Source organism: Megalops cyprinoides, chromosome 6 (genome assembly GCF_013368585.1).
Source record: "Megalops cyprinoides isolate fMegCyp1 chromosome 6, fMegCyp1.pri, whole genome shotgun sequence".
Taxonomy (NCBI): Eukaryota; Metazoa; Chordata; class Actinopteri; order Elopiformes; family Megalopidae; genus Megalops; species Megalops cyprinoides.
The window spans coordinates 3133198-3155358 of NC_050588.1; the positions used below are offsets into that span (position 1 = coordinate 3133198).

Below are 22161 nucleotides of genomic sequence, written 5' to 3' on the forward strand. Positions count from 1 at the left end.
TGTGGATATAAAGAGGAGGGTGTTAGCAACTTTGTGATATCGTTACTATGTGTATAACCATGTGTTGTAATGTAACACTGGTCTGGAATTTTTAACAGAAAAATTAAATGGGCCATTCAAGGATGTCATGTGAGGGCTAATTCTTGTACATTCCTCTGCATAATTACCTAGCTAGGTAACATTAGCTAGATAGATAGCTATAAAATAATAGGCCTAAGTAACACACACACACACACACACACACACACACACACACACACAAACACACGCCTGGTGATCAGTCAGGCTTCTTTTGAATTTGACTTTGGTTGTGACCAAAGCTGATTTCTGCTAGTTTGATGGTGGAATTGTCATTTTTTTGTGTATGTGTTGTTAGCCCTTTCAAAAATCCTCAAATTCTGATGATATGATTGAGTGAAAGTGCTGGCTTCAATTGCAACAGTTGCTGCTAAATGAGAAATTGGTGGATTCTACACCTTGCGTATTCATTGGTAACACTTTTCAATAAGGGCCCCTTTACTAACTTGAATATCTGACTCAGTAACTAATGTCTTGTTAATACATTGCATGGTTTGTGCATGTTAAATATGATTTTAGTTCATGTTAGATAAGGGACCCTTATTATAAAGTTTCACTGTAACAGTTAAGTTATCAAACATTACCTCTTTGTTTATACCTCTCAAATCCTGTTCTACTGAATGGTTCAACATAGGTTCAACAGGAAACCATAGGTTTGTATGTTTTTGCTCATTATCATGTGCAATTCCCTATACCTAACAAAAGCTGTACATGCTAGTTAGGTGAATTTGGAATGAACTAAATGAAATTTCTTTCAGTACTGCCAGGCTTTATTATCTCTGCCACAAAAATGACCTTTGGTGTTTGATACAGCAATATGCGATATGCTTAGTTCGCACTCTCACTTAACCTTAAGTACAGTAGCCCATTTATTAGTCACAGCAAGATAATGTCACTAACATGTAAATGAAAGTGTTTCGGCTCAACGCATGCTTCTGTATTCATAATGAAAAACTTATGAATCAATTATGAATCATGTTAACTTTAACTAATGTTAGCTAACTATTATTGAGATTGTTGACACAAAGAAATATCTGACTCGAAACCATACATACTGGTAATACAATTGACTGACATTTGACTTTTCTATTTTAAAAACTTGACATTTACATTTACATTCACAATTTGTCACTTAGCATGCACTCATAATATACAAGATTAGTACATTTAACATTATACTTACATGTTTGACATCCAGCAGATGCTCTGCTGATCCTGAGCGACTCCCAAAGTCAAGTACAACAAGTACAACAAGTACAACAAAATGACAGAAAATGTTACACAGACAAGGATACTACCATTCCCATATGAGCAAGTGCCAGGATCAACACAATGTAGGCCTACCAACAGGGGTGTACCATTCTAACACAATACCAACACATACCTTGAAATGCACATAGTTCATTAAGTAATAGTTAGCAATATGGTATAGTGAAGGGCCCTTGGGGGAATCCAGTGGATAGGCTGCCTTGTTTTTGTACAGCCAAGTCTTCATACAATGAGGCTGAGAAACAAGGTTGCAGCTTCAGTGCAGATGCACCCTATAAATGCCTTATTAATTTCAAGAGTGGATGAGCAGCCAGTTTAGAGGGGAAGCCTGAACTACCAATTAATTAGTCCAGCAGTTAAAATGCACTCACAGAACTAACCAAAGCAAAAACAACAATCACGTGATGACAAATTCAGAGTTAGTGGATGGATATAGCTAGTTGATAAAAGCTAACAGAAGGTGATAACATATGAAGGGACTCCTTTTTGATGTGGATTCCTCTCTTCTGCCCCATTTTTGACTTGTTAGAACTGGAGGAGTCTCAGCGCAAGTGTCCACCATGCTGGTACAAGTTTGCCAACACGTTCCTGATCTGGGAGTGCTGCCCACTGTGGCTGAAGATCAAAGAGATAGTGAACCTAGTGGTGATGGATCCTTTCGTGGACCTGGCTATCACCATCTGCATTGTTCTCAATACAGTCTTCATGGCAATGGAGCACTACCCCATGACTCCTCACTTTGAACATGTGCTATCTGTGGGCAACCTGGTAAGAATACCTTATTGGATGTTCTCAAACAACTCATGATTCATAAATTATGGAACACACAATTGCTTACTACTATTAAAAACACCAAAAAAGTTTACCTCAAAACTCTCATGCAAGCCTGCTTCATGGTAAACAGCACACATAGCACACGGTAAAATGAGCACACTGTATTGTGTTCACATTATCATTCAATCAGTCAGTCAGATTTTATTTGGTATAGAGCATTTTTACAATTGAGATGTTAACAAGGCACTGTATATGTGGCATAGTGTGTGTATGAATTGCAGTGAATTGGAAGCATGCGCATTTCTGTTGGTATTAGAATGAGAGTAGTTTAAAACAATAGCTTGTTTGTTGATTTATAGAAAGAGTCTCCCAGATCCTGTAATTCAAGAACAAATCAAAGTGTCAAACACAGTCTTTAGATTATATTTTAATTTAATACACATCTTGTTTCCTTGAGACTGCTACATTCACGTGTATCACTGAAAAACCTACAAATTACCAAATAACACTGCAAAATGTATGTATGGTACTATACTAAGGTTAATAGTATAACACAAAAGTGCCTTATAAAACAGGATAATCACTCAGCTAAGACAACTGAGCCCAGTGCTACTGTAATATCTACCTGGTAACATGCACCATTACGCTACCAGAAAACAATTAGGTGTATAGATGCTGGTATATCATTGGGGTTATCAAGTGGGCACCTTCCTTCATCGGTGATTCATTTAGTTAGGCCCTCGACACCTTGGGAAGGCTCAGCAGTTGGTTCTGGCATTCCAGAACCACCCCCCGCCATACCCACTCTCACCACCTACGCTAACTACCTACCCTACTCAACAGCTAACTATTAAATGAAAAAAAGACTAATTACCTAAGCGGCTCGCCGCATACTCATCTCTCCTCAACTGGACTGAGATACCCACCACTAATACGGCATGCTAGCTTCAAGGACCGCTAATAGAGCATGCTAACTATGCTACCTTCGACAATACAACAAACTTCGACAAACTTTTCCACTGCTGAAGCACACCACCATGCATGTGCTAGCATCTTTACACTTCTAATAAAGCATACCAACAAACACTAGCATCTTTACTACTGACCTACGACAGGACAATAGCCATTCTACTAACACATTTCTCACTTGAAAACAGAAAGAAAGAGGGGAAAAAAACTCATTATACTCCTTTCTGACCCCAGCTAACATTATTCCTTCTACACTAAGTCCACCTACTTCCTTGCTCTGCAGCCTCTGCCATCTCCTTCACTGCCTGCCATAAACTCTGCCCCCAAATTCCCAGCTCCCTAAACAGAGCCGTACTTGATTGTGCTACAAAACCTCGACTTACCTCTATCAGATGCATGCTTTCCCTCCATCCTTGCTGGTCTACCACTGCTGTGACGTATGTGTCGTTCACTGCGTCCTCCCATGGCTCCATCAAAATGTATGACACATTGACTAACCAACCATAAAACTATATCGAGCCTCAAACTAGTGCTAACTATTTCAGTGGAACTACACGCTTTCCTCCCAAGTCTACCTGCATCCCCCATCACTAGCTCCCCTTAGCTGGCCTAGATCATGCCTGTCTGAAACCTTTCCTCCTCTCCTTTTGTCTCCCTCAGGAACAAATTGAATGACTATGCTCTCAGTACTATTACATATTGAATTCACATTCACCTTCTTCTTCTCCTCTCAATCTCTGCTGTTACACACCTCAACACCTGCTTATGCCACCAAGTATACTGCCCCTGTGAGAGACTAACCTTACCTTAACCTTCCTCTCCCTTGCTGCACCCTACCCAACATATCTAAATGCCTCAGAGCTGCATGTGCCTCTTGTACTGCTTGCTTCTAGTTCCACGTCCTCCCTGTAGCTACATTTAGCACCCGATTACTAACTTAAGTATCCTTAGTTCCTAACAATTGTAACTCTAACCTTACCTAAACACACTAAAACTCTTCCACTAGGCTAGTGTAGCAGAGCTGAAATTAGTGGCTTGTGTGAGTCCTGCGTAAAGCCAGTAGGGTAGCAGGTAGCAGAGCAATTTCAGCGGTAACGTCACTCCATGAGACTTGATTAGCTAGCGTTCTTGCTGATAGAATTGGGGCAAGTTGCCTTTAGCTCACCTGGTAACGACGCCAGACATAAGGGTTTAGATGAGCAGTGAGAACATCAGTCGAAACCCGCTTGTAGGCTGACTACACTAGTAACCAGTGACTGAAGAATACCTCTTCCATACAACGCCACATTACTCAAGCACCTAGGAACACTTAACCACTTTCTAATATATGCACTGTCCACTCTCTCAAGCTTTTCTATCTTAGAAATTGGCAACTCATACACAGTTAATGGCCACATCACTCTAGGGAGGAGGCCAAAGTGCAAACACCACAACTTCAACTTGCCTGGTAGTTCTGACTTCTCTATCCTTTCTAACCCATCCATAACACTCCTGTCATATATGGAGGACAGGGTTAGGATTCCATTCTGCCCTGGGGCTGAAAAAGCCTTTGCGCCACCTTACTACTGCCTCCAATTCCCTCCACTTTGGTGGACCACCATCTATCTTGTGCTCTATCTCTCCTAGAGGTGGTATATCTGGTGGGAGGCCCATTTCCCTATTCTATTCTGTATCTGAGTGTGTGTTCCTTAAATATTCCTCCAACTGTTCCGTTGAAACTTTAAGCTGTCCACTCCTTTCCTGGCTAAACATCCCTTTAACAAATCTAAAGGGATCTCTATAAAATGCTACCCTAGCTCACTCCTTCTTCCTTCTCTTCCTCCTCAGGTGTTCTGCTCTCCTTAATATTACTAACTGACTTTCAAGCTCTTCCTGCAACACTTGGGTTCCCTCCCTCTCCTCATCTGTAGCCTTCCTCCACTGCTTTCTGAACTGTCTTCTCTCCTCCACTAACTTCTCTATTTCTCTCTGTCATCTATATTTCACTGGCTGTCAAACCTGCACCTTATTTCTCTCCATAACACCAAATCTATCTGCACCATACTGATAAATGATACAATAAAATTGTAATTATTATTATTACAGCTGTCAATAAATATTGGCACTTGGCCCTTGCATACTGCTTGTTTCTTGCTCACACACACACACGCATACATGTTCTTGGACATGCTGTCTTTAGTCTATTATGCAGTCCTGGCATTAGTTGTGTCCCAAATTGCACACTATATTACATTACATTATTGGCATTTAGCAGATGCCCTTGTCCAGAGTGACTTACATCAGTTACAGTTTTTTTTTTTTACAATGTTATCCATTTATACTGCTGGATATTTACTGAGGCACTTGGGGGTTAAGTACCTTTCTTGGGCAGGGTGGCAATGTACTAGCATACTGCATACTAATAGGCTTTGTTGTACATGCTCTATACTAAATCTTTTAGTATGCATCAATAAGTATTCAAGTAAACTATATTCATCAACATACGTCTCTGCCAGAATTCTAAATTAATGTTCTAATTAGCGAGGTATGTTTTGCTCTCATAATAAATACTACAGCAATATTCAGTTACATGGCAGCATGGCATGGCATGTCAAATGATCAGTGTTAGCATAATACCAATAACAAATGTGATATTTGTTCATTTTTTAACACCATCATTTTGTTTAGCAATGAATTATGGGAAAGGAACTGTGAAACACTTCACGGATAGAGCACAGCTGTTGCACACTTCTTTTTTTGGTGATTGTAGTGTGACATCCGGGTACCAAGCATGCTGCACTATCCGTACTATCAGATGTGAACATACTAGATAGCCAAGCATAAAAATACTATATTGTACACTAGTGTAAACACAAGCATAAACATACTATATTGTACACTACTGTGTGATTTGGGACACAGTCATGGTACAGGTCTCGCATGCTACCTCAGCACTGGCTTCTCTGGCCCCAGATAGTGCAGCATTTTCTGATGGCAGCCCTTTTTAAAGCTGTGCGTTCGTCAGCTTTCCCACTGACTCCCACTCCTGGTCTTGCCCATGCCTAAGTACTCTTGTCAGAATGTTCAGCTCAGTACTACTTTTGTGATGGGGTGATGCCACACAGATTTTACGTTACCTTGCTTGTTAGCACTTCTAATATGAGACACCACTCCACATTCACATTTCCAGAAGCCTGACTTCCCTCCACCATGTTTGCAATGCCCTAGTTATTGTTGAGGAATTCCCTCCTAGAAGTGAGGTCATAATGACAAGAACAGTATATTCAAAATTGGATTTACACTGATTTATTTAGGTAAAATCCAATATTGTGAGCATGGGTCTTCTCAATATATCAGATTATCATAAATCTCTATTTTGTACCTGGCAGGTTTTCACTGGGATCTTCACTGCTGAGATGTTTGCCAAACTCATTGCTATGGACCCCTACTACTACTTCCAGGAGGGCTGGAACATCTTTGATGGCTTCATCGTGAGCCTGAGTTTGGTGGAGCTCGGCCTAGCTGATGTAGAGGGACTGTCTGTGTTAAGATCATTCCGATTGGTAAAGTACATAACCTCTTTACCCTTCTTAAATGCTCTGTCTGAGTTTGTGTGGTTCATACATGGCAGTAACAATTACTGAGCTGATGAGTTACATGAATTTCAGGTGCTGGCTGACTTATTATTCTTTCCCCTTCTGTCTACTACCCTGCCACATCCATCCTCTGCACCTCTCCTCCTTTCCACATCTGCAGCTCAGAGTGTTCAAGCTAGCCAAGTCCTGGCCCACCCTCAATATGCTCATTAAGATTATTGGGAACTCTGTGGGTGCCTTGGGAAACCTGACCCTAGTACTGGCCATCATTGTCTTCATCTTTGCTGTGGTGGGCATGCAGCTCTTTGGCAAAAGCTACAAGGACTGTGTGTGCAAGATTGCCCAGGACTGTGAACTGCCACGCTGGCACATGAATGACTTCTTCCACTCCTTCCTGATCGTATTCCGGGTGCTGTGTGGGGAATGGATCGAGACCATGTGGGACTGCATGGAGGTGGCTGGCCAAACCATGTGTCTCACTGTCTTCATGATGGTCATGGTCATTGGCAACTTAGTGGTAAGGAAAGTCCTGTCTCAATCCTGTGCAATAACCATGAATTTATTTTATACAGTAGGATTACCTGTGATTGTGGAGAATGAGAGTAACTGAAATATAGTCAATTATTATTGGTAGATCAGACTCTGATATCTGATAAATATATCTTATCCTTATCTAGGGCAGCTTACAATTGAATTAACATCACTAAATTCCATTAACATTACAGAACAAGTGTAACAGCAATGTTTCACCTGGGAGTCCAGCACCCAGCCTCCAGGTCCTCTGCAGTCCAGTGCTCCGTGTCACTTTACCTCGTTTTCACAGTAAATGATGAAAAGTTGAAATAAAATGTAGAACCATAAATCAATACCTTTGGATACCCCCAGGTGCTGAATCTGTTCCTTGCCTTGCTGCTGAGCTCCTTCAGTGCCGACAACCTAGCTGCTACAGATGATGATGGGGAGATGAACAACCTGCAGATATCTGTCATTCGCATTAAGAAGGGCATTGCTTGGGTGAAGGCCAAGGTGCGGATGCTGGCCGCCACTCACCTGAAGAAAGTGGTAGCAGATGAAGTGAAACCTCTGGATGACATGTACAATAAGAAGCTGAACTGCATTGCTAACCACACGGGGGTGGACATCAACCGGGAGCTGGACTACCAGAAGAATGGCAATGGGACAACCAGTGGCATTGGCAGCAGCGTGGGCAAGTATATGATTGATGAGGACCGCATGTCCTTCATCCACAACCCTAACCTGACTGTGCGGGTACCCATTGCTGTGGGTGAGTCAGACTTCGAGAATCTCAACACAGAGGACTTCAGCAGCGAGTCAGACGTCGAGGGCAGCAAAGAGGTGAGTGGTGCAAGGTTGAATATTGATCTCCATAGTGGTGCACAGCTTGAAAAAAAATCAAGCAATATAGACATCTAGGTGGGTGCATCAAGAGCCAAAGCATACCATTAAGGGCAGCACGGAGTCATTTTGTTGATAGAACCTCAAAGAAATTGGTAGCATTAAAATAAGAAAATAGAAAAGGAAGGAATTAATCTTTCTTCTAGGTTAATTTAGATTTTTGTGCACTTGGGCAGTGAAACAGTTAAGAACCCCAGGACTGCACAGATAGTACTGCTTCCAACATTCCAAATGCCTTATTTTGTCCCTGTTTCTGCCCTGCCTTGTCCTCCCTAGGTATCCCTGTTAAAAATATCATACCCATATTAACAGCTGATGAATTTTTTTCCAGTTAAATGTATGTCTGTTTTTAACTGACTGTTTTATTAGATTAGATTCAACTTTATTGTCATTGTGCAGAGTACAGGTATAAAGCCAATGAAATGCAGTTAGCATCTAACCATAAATGCAAAAGAATAGTATTATTTACAGAAAGTGCAGTTAAGAGTAAAAGTAATTACTCCCGTATAAGTAATGTTATATTTTACAGTATGTATGTATGTATACAGTGTTAACAGATTATTAAATATGTATACTATATTAATGTGTTATACATGGGGGGGTGAAGTGGACAGAGTTGGAAAGCGGAGTGTATAGGGTTGTATGTGCAGTATTGACAGATATGTACAGATGGTTGTATGTACAGCAGTGCAAATATAAAAGTAAAAGCACAGTGCAGTAATGAGTGCAATAATGCTTAGCGCTGTGGTGTGGAGTTCAGCAGGGTCACAGCCTCAGGGAAGAAGCTCTTCCTGAGCCTGCTGGTGCGGGAGCAGAGGCTCCTGTAACGCCTGCCTGATGGGAGGAGAGTACAAAGTCCCTGGTTAGGGTGGGATGCATCCTTGATAATGCTTTTCGCCCTGCCCAGGCAGCGTTTGTGATAAATGTTTTCAATGGTGGGCAATTGGGTGCTGGTGATCTGTTGGGCAGTTTTCACCACCCACTGGAGTGTTTTGCGGTCTGATGCGGAGCAATTGCCGTACCACACTGAGATGCAGTTGGCGAGTATGCTGTCAGTGGTACAGCGGTAAAAGTCCACCACTATCCTAGGACACAGGTGAGCTTTCTTAAGGCTCGGCAGGAAGTAAAGGCGCTGCTGTGCCTTTTTGATGAGAATGGAGGAGTTCAGGGACCAGGTGAGATCATCAGAGATGTGGACACCAAGGAATTTGAAGCTTGATACATGCTCCACTACAACTCCGTTGAAGTAGATGGGGGTGTGTGCGTGGCTCCTAGCTTGCCTGAATTCCACAATGATCTCCTTGGTCTTCTGGGTGTTAAGGGCCAGGTTGTTGTCGGCACACCATGTGGCCAGGTGCTGGACCTCGTCACTGTTGGCCGTCTCGTCGTCCCCTCTGATCAGGCCTACCACCATGGTGTCGTCTGCAAACTTCATTATGGTGTTACAACCATCTACAGGAGTGCAGTCGTGGGTGAAGAGGGAGTACAGCACACAGCACACAGCCTTGTGTCACGCCGGTGTTCAGGGTGAGAGTGGAGGAGGAGAGGTTGCCTAACCTAACAGACTGGAGTCTGTTAGTCAGAAAGTCCAGAGTCCAGTTGCAGAGGGATGTGCTGATACCAAGCTGGCTAAGCTTGGAGATCAGCTTGGAGGGGAACACAGTGTTGAATGCTGAGCTGAAGTCAATGAACAGCATTCTGACGTAAGAGTTGGGACTGTCCAGGTGGGACATCCTTTGTTGACCTGTTGATGCGGTAGGGAAACTGATGGGGGTCCAGGGTAGTGGGCAGACAGGATTTCAGTTGTGATAAGACCAGTCTCTCAAAGCACTTTTCAATGATGGGGGTGAGTGCAACCGGGTGGAAGTCATTCAGGGCTGTAGCAGTGGAGTGCTTTGGCACTGGCACAATGGTGGCGGTCTTGAAGCTTGTGAGGACAACTGCCTTGGCTAGAGACAGATTAAAAATGTCTGTGAAGACCCCGGCCAGCTGCTCTGCACAGACTTTGAGCACACGGCCAGGTATTCCATCTGGGCCAGCTGCCTTCCATGCATTCACCCTGCTCAGGGTGGCGCAAACATCGGCGATGAAAGTGAGACAGGCAGTTCACCAGGTGGGAGATCCGCTTTGTGGGTGACCTCCTTGTTTTCCCGGTCAAAGCAAGCGTAGAAGTGGTTGAGCTCGTCAAGGAGGGAGGCAGAGCTGGAGGGGGCCACAGTACTGGGTGGTTTGAAGTCCATGATGGTCTGTATGCCCTGCCACATGCGCCAGGGGTCCGAGATTCCCCTCCTCAGGTTGGCCCTGGCTGAGATGTAAGCCTCCCGGTCTCCAGACCTGAAGGCTGCATCCTTGACTTTGAGCAGGAGGCGAACCTCTCTGTTCATCCAGGGTTTCTGATTGGGGAAAGCTTTTATTTGTTTTTGTGTTGTGACTCTGTCCACATACCTGTTGATGTGATCCAGGACAGAGTTGGTGTATGAGTCAATGTTAACCTGAGAGACTGTGGTGGCATGGGCAGCAAACACACTCCAGTCTATGTGCTGGAACTGGTGCTGAAGAGCAGAGTCAGCACCCTCCAGCCTGATCTTGATGGTCCTCATTATGGGTTTCACACGTTTAATGACCGGGCTATACTTGAGAAACAGGAACAATGAAAGATGATCAGACTGTCCCAGGTAGGGGAGAGGAGTGGCTTTGTAGGCATCAGTCACATTTGTGTAGACGTGATCCGAGGTTTTATGTCCCCTTGTGGTGCATGAGACATTTTGGTAAAATCTTGGAAGCACGGTATGTAGGTTGCAGTGATTGAAATGCCCAGCAACAATAAAGGCCCCGTCTGGATACATTGTCTGCAGTTTGCTAATAGTGGGACTGAGATCTTTCATGGTAACTTTAGCATTTGCATCTGGTGGTACATAAACTGTGGCAGCAATGATGCATGTAAACTCTCGTGGTAGATAAAAGGGTCTGCACTTAATAATCAGGTATTCCAGATCAGCAGAGCAATAAGTTTCAGCAATGGTAGCATCGGTGCACCATGATTTATTCACATAGATGCATAAACCACCGCCCCTGTTTTTACCTGTTGCTGCTGCAGCTCTGTCAGCTCTGAAGACCGTGCACCCCTCCAGTTCCGCCACATTGTTTGGAACATAATTGTTTAGCCATGCTTCTGTAAAAAACATGAAGCTGCAGTCCATAAGCCTTCTCTGACTGAGGGTCCAAGTCCTTAGTTCATCCAGCTTGTTTGCCAGAGACCGTACATTGGTGAGGAAGATGCTGGGTAGCGCTGGCCAGTGTGGATTTAGCCTAAGCTTTGCCCGCAGACCTCCATGTTTCCCCCGTCTTTGTTTACGGTCTCGACGCTGGCGCCGGATACTTCCATTCGGGGTGACTTGTCCACACGTCCGCGGCGTCCTCGCTTACTCTGGTGGTAGTTTGTCGAAGTTGAATGGATGGTCCAAAACTATGTTGGTGCACCGGTAGTTAATGTCCAAAAGTGTCTGTTTGCTATATGTGAAGTTCGCATAGCTGAATCGGGCGAACACGCAGGAAACAACCAGATAAATTAACAATATTTAGCAAAATCTGGTAAGACACTGAGCCTCACGATATGCACGCGCCGCCATCTTAGTCTTCTGAGAAGTCACTTTATATTTATCACAGAACAATATAAAGTTTGTTTACATAAATAGAACTAATTTAGCTTACATTTTTAATATTGGTATTATATTTTTAGCATATTATTTTTGTATAATATTCATTTTTAAGATTTTTCAATTGGTATCATATTTTCTCTCATTGTATGATTGGCTACTCAAAATTTGTTCTTGGTCTTTGGTCTATTAGCAGCACTTTACCCTAGCAGAAATGTTATTATGATTGTAATATTATTATTATAATGTTGTGATTAGTATTGTCATCGCTGTTTTTCTTATTGTTATTATTATACATAAAGAACTCTTACACAGTACTATTTTAGACAAGCTTTGTGTGCTAAAGCTCAAAACATGTTGGGCACAGTTCTGGTTGGTTGTGACTTTAGAATGCTGTCTGTTTCCTCCTCGCCTTTTTAGCCCCCACCCTCAGGATGCTTTCTTTGCATTTGTTGATCATGAATAGTAATACCTCCCTGACATGGGTTCTTTTTAAGATTCCCCTGACTACTCCTTCCCTGAAGTGAGCTACCTGCATGCTGATTTTAGTGCTCCGCATCTTTGAAGGATGCTGCATAGCATGGGGACTCTCAGAAAAACTGTTGGATTGTCAGGCTTGAGTGTGAGCTGCTGTAATCGCAGCAGCATGCCTTTACGGTGTATCTTAACTGTGCCACAAGCTCAGATGTTCCTCTGCTGCAGGGTCTCAAAGAGGGCAGGGGAGTGTAATAAGTGTATATTAGGGCTGTCAACGTTAACACGTTAACGCTCATTCGCAATTAATCGCAAAACTTTAACACGTTAATGTTTTAACACAAATTAATCATATTATCAAGTTTGACCGCAACTTCCTTCCGTAATTCCAGCGCGGATATTTACCTGGCTGAATTACTGAAAGTCGTGGCAAACGCAGATGTGCTGAATGGCAAATTTCGTTTTAACACAAACACAAAAGTTCATCAACCGTCTCTGCTGTGTTGCGTTCTTTGCGTGCTTTTATGATGTCTCACTACTTACCTAGCTGACGTAGCATACACCCCGCCTATTAAGTAGGGTACGGTTGGCAGTGGAGACACAAGCCGTACCAGGGTTTACCATACCAAACCGTTACGTAATGAACCGAACTGTACTGTACTGCTTGGTGGAAACGCATCATTAGATTACTCAAGGTAAGTAACGTAATCTAAATACTTTGGATTACTTTCTAAACACTAGCTACATTTACATGCACACTTTTTTTTTTCATTCGGAACAAAATCATTCCGATGGATGATTGATGATGATGAGGTACTCTAGCTCAGTGTTTCTCAACCGGTGTGCCATGGAATTTTGAGGAACCCGCTGCATTTTTATATAGGTGTTTATGTGTAAACTTATACTCTGTGAAAAGAATGATGTTTTATATTGAGCTTAACCCTTTCGCACGTAACTTATTTTTATGCTATGTAGCACACGTGTTACGTTACATGGTTTGTTATGTTTTCATTAGCTTTATTAAGCTTCTCATAGTTTTCAGTTAGCATTTGCTATATTTTTTAATGTTAAATTGCTGTTTCCTCAAAGCTATAATCAGCTAGAATTTTTCCAATCTAGTGTTCTAATCACACCAGTTTTAGCATACATGCTAAATGGGTAATTAAACCAGTGTGACCATGCATGCGGAAGGGTTAATGGAGTAATGTTTTGTTTTATTTTATTTATTTTAGTATGTTTCTGTTCATGATGCCGTACTATGTTGGACAAGTTCTTGCTCCAATGCACTTCAGTGCATTTTTAATAAATTATATGACTGCCTGTCTGATTTATAGGGCTGCCCCTGACCAAAGTGGAAATGGTTTGAGTTCCAGGACTGAGGAAGAATATTATAAGTAACACTGTTAAAACTGTGCTACATTACAGAGAAATACAAAACCGTAATAATGAGCCTTTAAAATATTAATTTTACAAGCGCACGCACAAAGCGAGCCATCTGTTAATGACAATGCTAACGGCAAAAGCAGTAATGATGTGTTGGAACAACCAGCAAGGAAACTTTTTGTTCATTTATTTCAACACAGTATAACGTAATACAACTTATGAACTTGCAACACCAACACAATAACTTATAAAACAAATGATAAATAAACATGAAACAGAACGTGAAGTTAAACATGCAGTAAGCAAGGTAATTTAGCTTCCCCTGTCCCCACGAACACTTCAATAAGCTTAATAGCATATATGACAATGTATTTATTTAGCCTCATATAGCCTTAGCTTTGCAATTCGTTAATGTTAAGTAGGACATTATTTAGTATAATGGAATAACCCTTTTGTGCATATGGTATGATTAGCCGTTTAGCGTGTAGGCCTATGCTAAAACTGGTGCGATTAGATTGGAAAAATTCTAGCTAATTTTAGCTTTGAGGAAACAGTGATTTAACGTTAAAAACATAGCAAATGCTAACTGAAAACTATGAGAAGCTTAATAACGCTAATGAAGACAACGAACCATGTTATGTAACAGTGCACTACATTCCATAAAAATAAGTTACATGCAAAAGGGATAATAACATTACAGGACAGAAACTAATTTTCGTTGTGATCAACTCGTGTGTGTTCTATCAATGCTAGGTGCCATTTTGTACAAATGTGGAACGACTTCGGTATAATAATATAAGTATAGTTGTTATTGTAGAGGGACGAAAGAAACAACTGTTACAATCGTCCCGACAATGACTCCTGACAGTTAAACCTGACTTGCTTCTAAACTGAGAAACTCATGACATGGCAAACTTCTAGATGTGTTAAAATACTAATTAATCTGTCAAATGATCATGACTATGACACATGAAACAATAGACACAACTTGTCATTCAAAAAAAATTACTGCTTGAGTGAATTTACTTTCCGTGATCGAAAACAGCTTCTCAGGTATAACTCCGCAAAAGTATGATGTAATTTTCAGGGTTCTGGTAAGTGTTGCATGCTGTACGTGCTGACGCAGTCAGGCATATCAGACTTGTATGGGATCGGAGAAAATCGCTGTGTTACTTTCGTTCCATGTTACTTTCATACCGGCTCTCCCCTACATGTTTCAGATGATAAGTCATGTTTGAGGTCGACGAATGATAGGCAAATCTTTGCATGTAGAGTTTGCATGTCACCTTCTTGGGGTTGTCCTTTACACACTCGAAATGATCCCAAACTTTGGATGATTTCCTGCCCCACATAGTCTAATAACTTTTTAATGACAAGGTGCAGCTCCAAATGGAGTTTGGAGTTTTTTTTTCTGCAACTAAACGACCAATGAAAACTTGGTCGACTAAGACTCTTCTCATCAACTAACGTTTGGTCGACTATTAGGGGGCAGCCCTACTGATTTAACTGTTTGATAATTATTTGACAGTCTGCTGTAGTGCAATATGGGTCAAATCTCGCTAATGACATTATAGCCTATCATAATGTGTGTGACATTCTTTATAATTGATAACCAACTTTAAGTTGGTGTGCCTTGACATTCTAGTTTGACCTTTGATGTGCCTTAACCCCAAAAAGGTCGAAAACCTCTGCTCTAGCTAGCCAACTACATTAGTTCTAGAGTGGACTGGTGGCTACACTATACCTACTACTTCGGGTTGCTTTATAGGATATTGTATAGAAACAGCAACCTCCGACTTTAACCTCAAAATTGAACACAAAAATCTAGCCTACAACCATATTCCAAATGTACGAGTACTGTGTGTGAGGTGGGAGGGAGAGGTGACTTAGGCTACCAGAGATGTTTTCCTCGGAGACAGAACTCTCCGGTGTCTTAGGCGAACTGAGCCCAACATCAACACCGTTTTGGGCTGAGGTAGCCAGCTGCCATTGTCCTATAATTTCCTCCATTATGCCAGAAAATGGAAAGTTGGTAGGGGCTGCACCACTTTTGTTTTGGTCAGATTTTGCCTTATAATATCCATTCTTCAGCCCCTTCCAGCGGTTCTTAATTTACTCAATAGACCCGTTTACCCCCGCTTCATTAAGCTTTTCCCAAACTTGCTTAAACAGCTCATTGTTGCGAGATTTGCGCCCATCTAGTCGCTCGACTATGCTTAATTCTTTGAGAATGATTAACATATGCGTGGTCTCTGTCGTCGACCAATTTTTTGCACTGGCTGAAACGTCAATACGTCATTACTTCACATAATGACCATGTACAGAAAGTTCCAAGTGCAGAAGGCAATCCCATTGAGTGTCTGCATGGCTAATATTTTCCTATCAAATGGATTATCAGAAATCTACACCACCTCTTTAAATCCAGTTGAATTCTCCATTGGATTGGGGTATTTCATTCCGATCAAGGTGTTTACACAAGGCATTTTCATTCCGATTGATCTTGAATCAGATTATTAATGGAATATTAGGCTCCAGGTAAACGCACCTACTGTGTTTTGTCATTTTTAACGGTTTTTTAAAGAATGTTCATCTGACTAAGGTTCTGAACAGTTATTTTTAGAATGTTCACTTGTTGTGGCTAACATTTTGGCACCCCCATGTTAAGTCTATGGGCATTTCATCGCAGTTTCTTCAGAACTGTAAATGTTAATTCAAAAACTGTACATTACACGAAAACACAAGTTAGAAAAGGCACTAACCACCCTAAATACATTGTGAGTGAGAAAGGATAGCTTAACAATTTAATGTATTATATGCATAGAATAAAATTGTTGGAGTATTCACAGTATTGAACATGTGAAATTTTATTTATTTTGTCACTGTATCTACTCATTAGCTAGTTAGCTTTAATACGATACCTACTAGCCTACTAGCTAGTTGAATAGCTAATCCAGTGCAGCCAAACTATGTAAGATAGCTAGCTAGCGATCAATATTAGCTTAAATAATGAAAAAGAGAATTTACTTCAAGATGATTCTTCAGGTTAGAGGTTGACTCTTTTGAAGCGGATAGCAGTTTGGTTGTTGGCAAACACAGCTTGCATTGTACTGTTATGTTGCAACCTTATTTGAAATTTGAAAGTAAAATTGTCCCAGTATTTCCATGACATTAACACGTTGCGCTGGTTGCTTTCTGCCTCACTCTCCATTCTACTGTGTTGTGAGTCAGGCAGGCTGCAGGCTTTTTTCTTCATGAGGGGCATATGGGAGATACACCCCGGAGTTGCCTATCATTGGATAGATTTTCCAACTGAATTAATATTCAATGAAAAAAATCTAATGAAATTAAATGAAAAAAATCTAATGTAATCCCTTCAGTAATCCAAATATTTTTAAAAAGTACTGTAATTTGATTACCATCAATTTAAATGATAACTGTAACGGAATACAGTTACTCATATTTTGTATTTTAAATACGTAACACCATTACATGTATTCCGTTACTCCTCAACCCTGGCTGTTGACCAGATTATAGTACTCTTCTGCATCATTTGGGCTGTAACATTAAATGATATGCAATATTCTTTCCCTATGACTTTCTGTTTTCATTCACTTCAGGCTGGTAAGCATTCAGAAAAAAACCCACTGTCATTGAGATAAAAATGCTGAAAAATTATTACCTTATCTTTTTTTGCATGGGACTACACATTCTGACCGAACTCCTTCAGTTAAGCAGACAACAAGATAAGATAGGCACAAGCAGAGGCATCTTAATTTCAGTTAGTGGGTGCTTTTGTGCTCTCAAATAGCTTGCCATTAAAAATCAATAAAACAGTGACAAAGAAAAAAAATAGCTATGTATCAGAGGAGACCAGGGTGAATTCAAATTAGTGTTTTCTTGTCCTCTTTAGAAGGATAAATTCCACTCTTTTGGTGGAATTTCTGATGGAAAGCAAGAATAAGAGGTATATGTCTCACTTGGGATAATATACAGTATCATTTTCTTTTGTTGTGTAGAATTTGATTGGTTTGAAGATCAGTGAATCATGAGACCTTTCTTAGCATGTTCTACAATCATTAATATAAGGGTATAAGTGTGTGGTATAAGTTGCACAACATAGCTCAAAGGACTAATTTTTGCTAATTAGTGTGGTTGCCCAAAGGGTGTGCTTCTACTTTTATAAATTCATAGTTTTATATTTTTAACAATATTTAAAAAAAAAACTGCTCCAGTTTTACCCCATTCAAAAAGATAGGATTTTAGAACACGGGCTGAAAGCCGACACTTCTGTTACTAATTCTCTGAATGAATACTGGCTCTACATGCATAAAAATACATAATAATAGAGCTACAGTTGTGCAGATTCTCACAATGTCTTCGGTTCAGTGCTGAACAGTTTTTGAATTGTGAGCTGAGTCACATGTAGACATTCCTGCTCGCATTCTGACATTTATATACAGTTAGGTCCATAAGTATTTGGACAGCAACACAATTTTCATGATTTTTGCTCTGTATGCCACCACAGTGGATTTGAAATGAAGCAATCAAGATGTGATTGAAGTGCAGACTTTCTGCTTTAATTCAAGGGGTTTAACAAAAATATCATATAAACTGTTAAGAATTACTGCAATTTTTAGTCACCCCATTTTCAGGGGCTCAAAAGTAATTGGACGATTGAAAAAAACAGGAAAAGAAAAAAAAAAAACAGAAAGTCCAGTCCAACTGAGAAAAAATGTAAAACTATGCCCTGACCCTGAGGAAAGGCAGCTGAGACTCCTAGTAAAGAGTGGGAATGTTAACATGAGGAGAACACAATAAAGGCATTAGTTCCATTCTTAAGTGCAGCAGTGCAGCCATGGTCCAGGCATCTTGTTCTTTGCAGTTGGTAAGTCACCATATACTGTATCATTGTCAGCTGATTGCTTTTTATCTGGGATGTCCTATAGGTTACACTGTGTTTGTGCACTTCATATGAGATCACAATTAAAATCACATGAAAACAATTGCTTTTTTAGGAACTAATACACAACCATGAAAGGCAGCAATGTAGTATAGTGGTTAAGGAGCAGGACTTGTAACCGAAAGGTTGCCGGTTTGATTCCCTGCTGGGGCACTGCTGCTGTACCCTTGGGAAAGGAAAAATGGTCGGATAAATGGATAACATTGTGAAACCCTGTAACTGATGAAAGCCTCTCTGGATAAGAGCATCTGCTAAATGCAGATAATGTAATGTCAGCTGATATTGATATGAGCAGAGCATGCCAGGATATTGTTTTGTATCCCTCTGAGACCATTTTGTTAAAAATGTACCCTCTGATTTCCCCTCACGTTGTAAGTACTGGTAAGGCAAAGCAAAGACGAAGGCATCTGGCTGGTGGCAAACTCTGAGAGTAGATACATAACAACTCCTAACAAGTCTCGCAGCAATGTGTGGAAGCACTTTGGTTTTGAAACCCAAGATAATGGTGTTATTCAAGACAATAAACATGTCCAGTGTTGCCACTGTGAGTCACTCATAGGTCACAGTGATTAGACATTAAACCTCTCATCTCACATGGCCAACTCTAACAATGTGTCTGTTATTACTGGTTACCTGCAGCCAAAATCAGGTTCCCTAGCATCAATATCTGTAAGACCCGAGATCATCATAAACACCATCACAAATGTAAAGATGGTTGCTAAGGACATGAAAAAATTAGACACTGTGGAAGATGTAGGATTTCACGACCTGATGGAAGGAGTCTGTCCTGAGTATTGAGTTCCCAGTCATAGGACAATAGTGTGGAGCGCAGAAAGAGTGGAGGCAGAGAAACAGGCTGCAAGTCTGAGTGACTACCAACTGTAGCATAGCTTTGTGTGTGTATGTTTTTTTTTTACTTAGTTTTTATTACAGTTTCAGCAACTTACACAATCATTTCATCAGTTCACAATCAGTTTTTCCTACTGTTTTTTTTTTCATTTTTCTTCAGCTGTATCCACATGGTTTATACATTGTTTAATATTTTAACAATAAAACAAAAAGAAAAAGAGAAAAAAGAAGGGGGGACTGTGTGTGAATGTGTGTAGTGTTATAGGTGTGTGTATATGGATAAAGAGATACGATGAGTTGAGAAGATTCAGAAATTTTGTGTGGGAGGATTTGGACCACTTCACTGTGTTAATATAGCCATGGCAGGACTCCACCTTTTAAAAAATACATCTTTTTGGAGTCTCAAAGAGTACGTTATTTGTTCCATCTGATGAATTTCCCATACTTTCTCAGTCCATATATTGTATGTCGGGGATCAGGTTTTAACCACTTAATTGTGATACATTTAATTGCTGCTGTTAGCAATATTTGTAAAAGATATTTCTCAGCCCTTCCATCAATGCCTTTCAGTGTTACTCCTAGCAATGCCACCTTTGGATCTTTTGTGAAATTTTGGTGGAATACTTCTTTAAGTGCCTCAAACACATCTTGCCAAAACGTTTTTTAGGACATGTCCAAAACACGTGGGTATGGTTGTCAATTTGTGTGCCACAATTTCTCCAACATTTATTTGAGTTTGTTGGGCTCATTTTAGCTGCTGTTTCTGGTGTCCAGAAAAATCTTGTAATTACCTTCCATTTAAATTCCCTCCATGTACTTGAATTGGTTACTAGATGTGCCTCAGCATATTTCTTCCCACATGTCCTGTGTATTCATTTTGGTTTCCCATCTCCCTTTTAGTGTATTATTTGGTTTCATGCCTAAAAATATTTGGTAAAGATGACATATACCTTTCTTACCCCTGTTCCCTGTTTGTAATTTTATCAAGAACTCTTCAGTTAGAGTGGGTTCCAGGACTTTATTCCATTCTTTATGTTTTGTTAAAAAGTTCCTCAATTGTAAATATCTGAAAAAGTCTGTGTTAGGAAGCTTGAATTCCTCTCTTAACTGATCAGATGATTTAAGTGACACCTTATGGTGATACCTTATACAGTCATCCTTATGGAGTTGGTATAGATTAATGAGTTGATGTTGAATGATGAGAATGATGCTGACCATTTTCTAAAGCCTGCATCTATATGAGAGGGTAAAAAATCCTTTATGAATCCGATATTAGTTAGTGCTGAAATTACTTTAGGTAATCCAAATAATAGTTTTATTTTCCTCCATATTTTTAGTGTGAGAGTAGTCCATTCACCCATTGAAATTTCTGTTAAGGGGGTGTCAAGAAAGGGCAAGGTCTGTAGGGGCCTCGGGGCCTCATACATTGACTTTTTTCGATGTTGAGCTAGCGTGTACATGAAAGATCCTGAATCCATATTGTTAAAGGTTTTAACTGTGCAGCCCAGAAATAATATCTTAGATTCGGGAGTTTGAGCCGTCCATGCGATTTGGATAACTGCAATGTTTTTAGTCTGATTCTTGGGCGCTTTCCTTGCCATATAAATTTTGAAATGAGCCTGTGCAATTTATCAAATGTAGATTTAGAGATGTCAATAGGTAACATCTGAAATGGATGTAGAAGCCTCTCGATACGGTCTAATAGAGACAGGGGAAGTGTTGCCCATCGGTCCAGATCCTTACTGATATTTTGGATTATGCTTTTATAATTTGCGTCATATAAATTTTTTTAGCAATGAAGGGATTTGAATACCAAGGTATTTAATGCCATCTTCAGGCCATTTAAACCCACTCTGGAGTTTGACCGTTTGTGAAATTTTACCCCGTAAGTCCACAGCCATTGTTTTATCTTCATTTATTTTATAGCCTGAGAAGTACCCATATATGGAAATAAGGTCCTTTAAGTGTGGGATTGTTGTTGCAGGTTCTGCTACATATAAGAGCACATCATCTGTGTACAATGACAATTTATGTTGTTCTTCATTTATTGTCAGTCCCCATGTTATCGTTGTCTCTGATTAGCTGTGCCAGTGGCTCAATGCTGATATTGAACAGCAGGGGCGATAAAGAGAAGTCCTGTCTGCATCCGCATTCTAGCGTAAACCAGTGTGATAAAGACCCGTTTACTTTAACTACATCTTGTGGATTAGAATACAATGTTTGTATCCACTTTATGAAATTGGGGCCAAATTTGAATCGTTTCAATGTTTGGAATAAGTATTGCCATGATACTTGGTCGAATGCCTTCTGGGCATCAAGGAGACAGTATCATTGCTGGAATGGCTGTTAGTATACGTAGATCTGTATTTAGCAATGATATGGGCCTATATGATTGGCATTTGGTGGGGTCCTTGCCTTCCTTATGTATTACAACTATTGAGGGGGCCACGGTTCCAGACTGTAGCACGTGATAGTAAGCTTTTAACAGTAAAGGTGATGCTGTCTCTTTAAACGTTTTATAAAATTCATTTATATACCCGTCTGGTCCAGGACTTTTGTTATTTTTCAGTTTAGAAACTACCTGTTGTATTTCCTGTTCCTTAATTGGCTCATCCAGCTCCTTTGCCATAGATCCAGATAGCTCTTTTAATTTGATGTCTTTCAGGAATTGTGCCAGTTCTTTATCGTCTGTGCAAGTATCCGTATTTTTGTATAGGGACTTATAAAATTTTGCAAAAGAATCTGAAATTTCATCAGG

The 22161-nt window shown here is 40.5% G+C and overlaps 1 protein-coding gene across 1 annotated transcript in view; it reads left to right on the forward strand.

The window, feature by feature from the left end:
* The window catches only part of scn8ab (sodium channel, voltage gated, type VIII, alpha subunit b), a 120567-nt gene that overhangs the window by 67389 nt on the left and 31017 nt on the right, over window positions 1-22161 (forward strand). The window contains exons 14-17 of the mRNA XM_036530807.1: window positions 1877-2115; window positions 6459-6632; window positions 6826-7182; window positions 7551-8021. Of these exons, the coding sequence (XP_036386700.1) occupies window positions 1877-2115; window positions 6459-6632; window positions 6826-7182; window positions 7551-8021 (1241 nt within the window). The remainder of the gene's footprint in view (window positions 1-1876; window positions 2116-6458; window positions 6633-6825; window positions 7183-7550; window positions 8022-22161) is intronic.